A 5,699-nucleotide genomic window follows, 5' to 3' on the forward strand; every position below is an offset into this window, starting at 1 on the left:
AACCAGTCTGATATTAATGCCTACTAACATGTTGATTATTGAAACCCCAGCAATATTATAAAGTTTCAATTAATGGCAAATCCATATGAAGGGGAATTTTGTTCAATTTTTTAAAAAAAGGGTTATTTATTGGGAACAAGATTGGAGACAAAATCAAAATTTGACAGAATTTATGAAATTGAAGTGTGTGTTTTAGAATGTTGTGTTGCAGGTGTCAGTTCCAGCAGTCCACCGTTTCAAACTAAAATATCTTAATGATAAAGTTGAATCAGAATAATGAACATCTACTCTTCAAAAGCAAAAGATCAAAATAGTCTGTTTCATTACAATATGGATTAAGATCAAGATAATTTTAACTCAGTGGCCACAGTCAACTAGCCAATTTTAGTTTTTTCCATAGCTGCAAATAAATATTAGAAAAAGAAAATAACCAAATGAACCAGCTTGAATTTATTTTCTATATCTGCGGGATGTCCTACAGTGGTACACATTTAAATAAATACCTTTTAAATGTATGATGGTGGAGGTGCTAGTGTTGGACTGGGGTGGACAAAGTTAAAAATCACACAACACCAGGTTATCGTCCAACACGTTTATTTGGAAGTACAAGCTTTTGAAGTGCTGCTCCTTCACTAGCTAGCTATCTGACAAAGGAGCAGTGCTCCGAAAGCTAATACTTCAAAATAAACCTGTAAGACTATAACCTGGTGTTATGTGATTGTTAACTTTGAAATGTAGTTATTTTTGTACGGTAATGATTTGCAGGAGTGAAATTATTCACAATAAGACACTTTTGAGAACATTGTTGCGAGATGAATATTGACCAGTACACTGGGAGAATTTTCTGAATGGATGATAATTAATTTCAAAGATAGAAGATAATTATTTCATCGGTGAGGAGACTTCCAACAGTGCAGCAGTCCTTATATTATGAGTCAGATTCAAACTCACAATCCTGTGACTCAGAGGGGAGTGCTATCAATGGAGATAAGATGACACTCAAGGTACTAAAGGAAGCAAAAGTAGCTATTATTAATATGGCATTGAGCCTGCTTGATAAATCCTCTGATGTAAAGACAGGCAGACAGAATTGTATTTGTATACTGCCTTTCACAGCCTCAGGAAACCAGAAAATAATTAATTGGGTTTTGGGAAATGTCATTACTGCTGTAATATAGGTAGCTGTTTAAGAAGCTTTAAGTTCAAGCATGCATCTTAAAGGTGATACAATTCTCAACTGCAGCAAGACTAAACAAACAAATCAGTGACAGTGAAGACTTCTGATGTACATATTTCAGTAGAATCTTTTACATTGATTTTTAGAGCGTGAAATAAGGAATATAGCATTGATAAATATTTTACAACCATAAAACTAAACGTCTGTAAATTGCCTCTAGGTAACCAATGTTCAAACCCTTCACTTATACTGTTGATATGTAACATTCATGCAAGAATGTACAGTTGTCAACACTTGTATTTGAAGACTGCCATTAAGGTTATTTTCAGTTCATTTAGGTGGGCCATCCCACCTTCAATGCAGTTTCTCCAGTTGTAGCTACCAGAGTGGGTCTTGTGCGTTCCAACTGACGTGTGCTTACTGCTTTGTCACTTGCCTCTGTGAAATCAAATGAGAGTTCCTCTCAGGACTTTTGCTCTTCAATTTTCAGCTTCTGGTTTTTATCCTCAACTCGTTGAAATACCGCAGTAAAATTCTGTCCTCCATTCCTTAATACTTTTTTACCTTCTTCTGTGCAGACACCAAGGCGATCAATGATGATGTCATCTTTCTGGTTTAAAGAAATAAATAAGGCATCAGAAAGTTATCCCAAGTTTCTTTTAAAAGATGCCTCCCACCCACCCATAGCTAGGAATGAAAAAAGTAAACTTCACTGACCCAATCTGAAATGGCAAACTAGGAGCTGCATTAAATAGTAGCACAGGCACAACTCTCATTTTCCTTCCCCATGGCAGTGAAGGGTCACAAAATAACAGATTTTGCAACAAGTTAAAGATCAAATTCCATTGGAAATAGGAGGGGATCCGAAGAAAGTCCCATAGCCTGGGATGAAGCAAAATCAGAAAGCACAGATACCGATAAATTCAAACTGAAATGGTCAACTTGGCATTAGAAGATTTCCAACTCAAGACTCAGAAGAAAATCTTGATTTCAGAATTATTTCACTTTTAAAAACAAATCTAAGTTGGACCTGGACATGGCTAGTTCAAAATGTTTGTGCCAATTTTCTCCTCAAAATCTGTTGACTTCTTTACTGGAACAGGGTCCCCATGGGCACAGAGACAGAGTCATACAGCATGGAAATAGATCCAATTTGTCTGCGCCAATCACACATCCCAATCTGACTAGTCCCATTTGCCAGCATTTGGCCTATATCCCTCTAAACCCTTCCCATTTGTGTACCCATCCAGATGCCTTTTAAATGTTGTAATTGTACCCGCCTCCACCACTTGCTTTTGTTCACATAGTTCAGTGTCTCTGACCTTTGGACAGGGAATAGAAAACCAACTGGTTCCTGCTGGATAGTGCACTAAAACAAACACAGGATTGGGGGGCTGGCAAACTAAGAAAGGCGGAAATAGTTTTTGTTCAATTTCAAAAGTGAAGAACAGCAAGTTAGGAGATAAATCAAAAGGACTGTCAAACCTTATGGGAACTATCCAGGGCCTGGGGGGAAAAAAATAGTATGAATAGAGGGGAGTGTTGATAAAACAATTGACGAAGGAAGAATTCTCTGAAATGTATTATATGCTTTAAAGAATTAGACTTACCATTATGCAAACCTTACATTTACATAGTGCTTTTCACAGTCATCAGATATTTCAAAGTGCTTTACAGCCAATGAAGCACTTCTGAAGTATACTTTTGCACAATTCAAATTTGTATTGTAACATCTATGCATATGCAAGTATAATTCTCACCAGTTTCTCTAGTTGAACGTATTCAAACAATGGGTGTTCTGTGAAGTGTTTGACCATCCACTCATGTACTTCCTGCACATCAGTAATTGTGTAGACCAAACCCTAAGGACAGAAAAAAAAAGTCAACATCAGGAAAAGAGCTCTTATTACCCAAAAAGCACAATTATTTCATAAAACCAGAAGCAAGTACAAATCTACACAGAGATGACCTTTCTCTGCACCTTCTTAGCTGTAACACGATATTCTGCATTCTGTTCTATTACCCTGATGTACTTATGCAAGGTATGATTTGTTTGGTTAGCATGCAAAACAATACATTTCACTATATCTTGATAAAATGTGACAATAAATCAAACAGTACTGCCTAGGTGAAGTGGAAGCTCATAATCAGGTGCTATCATGAGTCTTAACACCAATTATGGAATAAAAAGACACTTACCCCGACACGCAGTACATGAGCATATTCAGCCAGCAATGTAGAGCTAATTATTCTCCATTTGTGTTTTGTCTTTTTAAAATGTGGATCCGGAAAGAGGAAAAACATCTTACTTAGCTGCAAATAGAAACAATTGTTGTAGAGTTTTGAGAAAGTGCCAAATATTCCAGAGAAACATTAGATGATAAATGATTAAACAACCAAGGGGATTCTGAAATTTTCAGCACAAGAGTTCTATTATGGGAAAGTCACAGTCAATGAATAAACCAATCACTGTACCTGCCCTTTTTTGAAGAAGTTTGGTAAATACTTCATGGCATTGCTTCTAATGCACGCGATATTCTGGTACTTTCCGGGATTGGAAGCTCTTAGCGATTTGATGCGATCAATGACATAGTCAGATACCTTCACTCGGATTTCGAGACCCAGAATCAATGAATTGGGAAATAGATCAGATAACTCAACTGTGAAAAAAAGGTCCATTAATAAAATCTGCTGTGTGCAATTTAAGATCACCCTTTGGTGCTTAGCTCCAAGGAATAATGTAGGTTTGACTTAATCTGAACTGCATTAAACCAAACAGAATACAACAGTGTCACACAAGGTGCAAGTAACAACAGACCTCTGCTACAGGAGGGTTAATTGGCTTTAAAGAGGCACCAAAATCCTAGATTAAATGTATTGTGGAGGACCTGACTAAAATTAGTGACAGAGTCACAGATGCAAGGACAGTTACTGATCAGGAAGAAAGAATTAGGGCTGGAAGAAAGAATTAGGGAACAATGAGGCAATGTGAGCACTAGTCCCTGGTATTAACTCTTTGATACATGTACGATGTCAGCAATCATTGGAAATATTTTTGATAAAATAATGTGCAATCGAAATCCAATTGAATCGATCATCGAAGACAATATTTTTCCTCTTTTAAGTAAAATATTCTCCCAACATTTTCAATTAAACCAGACTCTTTTTAGTTTAGCTCACGGACAATTGACCAGTGTCATGATTTGTAATTATCCTGAACAAACATAATAGCGAGTTTGAGCTGAAAAATGTGTTGCCGGAAAAACGCAGCAGGTCAGGCAGCATCCAAGGAGCAGGAGAATCGACGTTTCGGGTATTAGCCCTTCTTCAGGAATGAGGAGGGTGTGTCAAGCAGGTTAAGATAAAAGATAGGGAGGAGGGACTTGGGGGAGGGCTGTTGGGAATGCGATAGGTGGAAGGAGGTTAAGGTGAGGGTGATATGCCGGGGTGGGGGCGGAGAGGTCGGGAAGAAGATTGCTGGTTAGGAAGGTGGTGCTGAGTTTGAGGTTTGGGACTGCGGGAGCAGACTTCCTAACCCTCAATCTTCTTCCTGACCTCTCCGCCCCCATCCCCACTCCGGCCTATCGCCCTCACCTTATCACCCTCTCCATAACCTCCTCCCACCTATCACATTTCTAACGCCCTTCCCCCCCCCCTCTCCGGCCTAGCACCCTCACCTTAACCTCCTTCCACCTATCGCATTCCCAATGCCCCTCCCCCAAGTCCCTTCTCCCTACTTTTTATCTTTGCCTGCTTGGCACTCCCTCCTCATTCCTGAAGAAGTGCTTATGCCCGAAACGTCGATTCTCCTGCTCCTTGGATGCTGCCTGACCTGCTGCGCTTTTCCAGCAACACATTTTTCAGCTCTGATCTCCAGCATCTGCAGTCCTCACTTTCTCCATAATGGTAAGTTTGCAGATGACACCAAAATTGGAGGTGTAGTGGACAGTGAAGAAGATTACCTCAGAGTACAACAGGATTTTGATTTGATGGGCCAACGGGCCGCGGAGTAGCAGATGGAGTTTAATTTAGATAAACGAGGTGCTGCATTTTTGGAAAGGCAAATCAGGCCTTTGTAGTAAAGTCCTGGGGAGTGTTTCTGAACAAAGAGACCTTGAAGTGCAGGTCCATATGCCCTTGAAAGTGGGGTTGCACGAAGATAGGATAGTGATGATGTTTGGTGTGCTTTCCTATATTGGTAAGTGCATTGAGTATAGGAGTTGGGAGGTCATGTTGCAGCTGTACAGGACATTGGTGAGGCCACTGTTGGAATATTTGTGCAATTCTGGTCTCCTTCATATCGAAAGGATGTTGTGAAACTTGAAAGGGTTCAGAAAAGAATTACAAGGATGTTGCCAGGGTTGGAGGATTTGAGCTATAGGGAGAGGCTGCATTGGCTGGGGCTGTTTCCCCTGGAGCATCAAAGGCTGAAGGGTGATCTTATAGAGGTTTATAAAATCATGAGGGACATGGACAAGGTAAACAGACAAAGACTTTTCCCTGGGGTGGGGGGAGTCCAGAA

General features: G+C 39.7%; 1 protein-coding gene across 2 annotated transcripts in view; it reads right to left on the reverse strand.

The window, feature by feature from the left end:
- Positions 1–660: 660 nt before the first annotated feature.
- mettl1 (methyltransferase 1, tRNA methylguanosine) overlaps positions 661–5,699 on the reverse strand; it is a 13,503-nt gene continuing 8,464 nt past the window's right edge. For both annotated transcript variants that reach the window (XM_043681761.1, XM_043681762.1), the window contains exons 3-6: positions 3,653–3,837; positions 3,377–3,490; positions 2,938–3,039; positions 661–1,787 (exon numbers count right to left, since the gene is read on the reverse strand). In XM_043681761.1, coding sequence (XP_043537696.1) covers positions 1,641–1,787; positions 2,938–3,039; positions 3,377–3,490; positions 3,653–3,837 — 548 coding nt within the window. In that variant the 3' untranslated portion in view covers positions 661–1,640. The remainder of the gene's footprint in view (positions 1,788–2,937; positions 3,040–3,376; positions 3,491–3,652; positions 3,838–5,699) is intronic.

The sequence above is a fragment of the Chiloscyllium plagiosum genome, chromosome 43 (genome assembly GCF_004010195.1).
Source record: "Chiloscyllium plagiosum isolate BGI_BamShark_2017 chromosome 43, ASM401019v2, whole genome shotgun sequence".
NCBI classification, from domain to species: Eukaryota; Metazoa; Chordata; class Chondrichthyes; order Orectolobiformes; family Hemiscylliidae; genus Chiloscyllium; species Chiloscyllium plagiosum.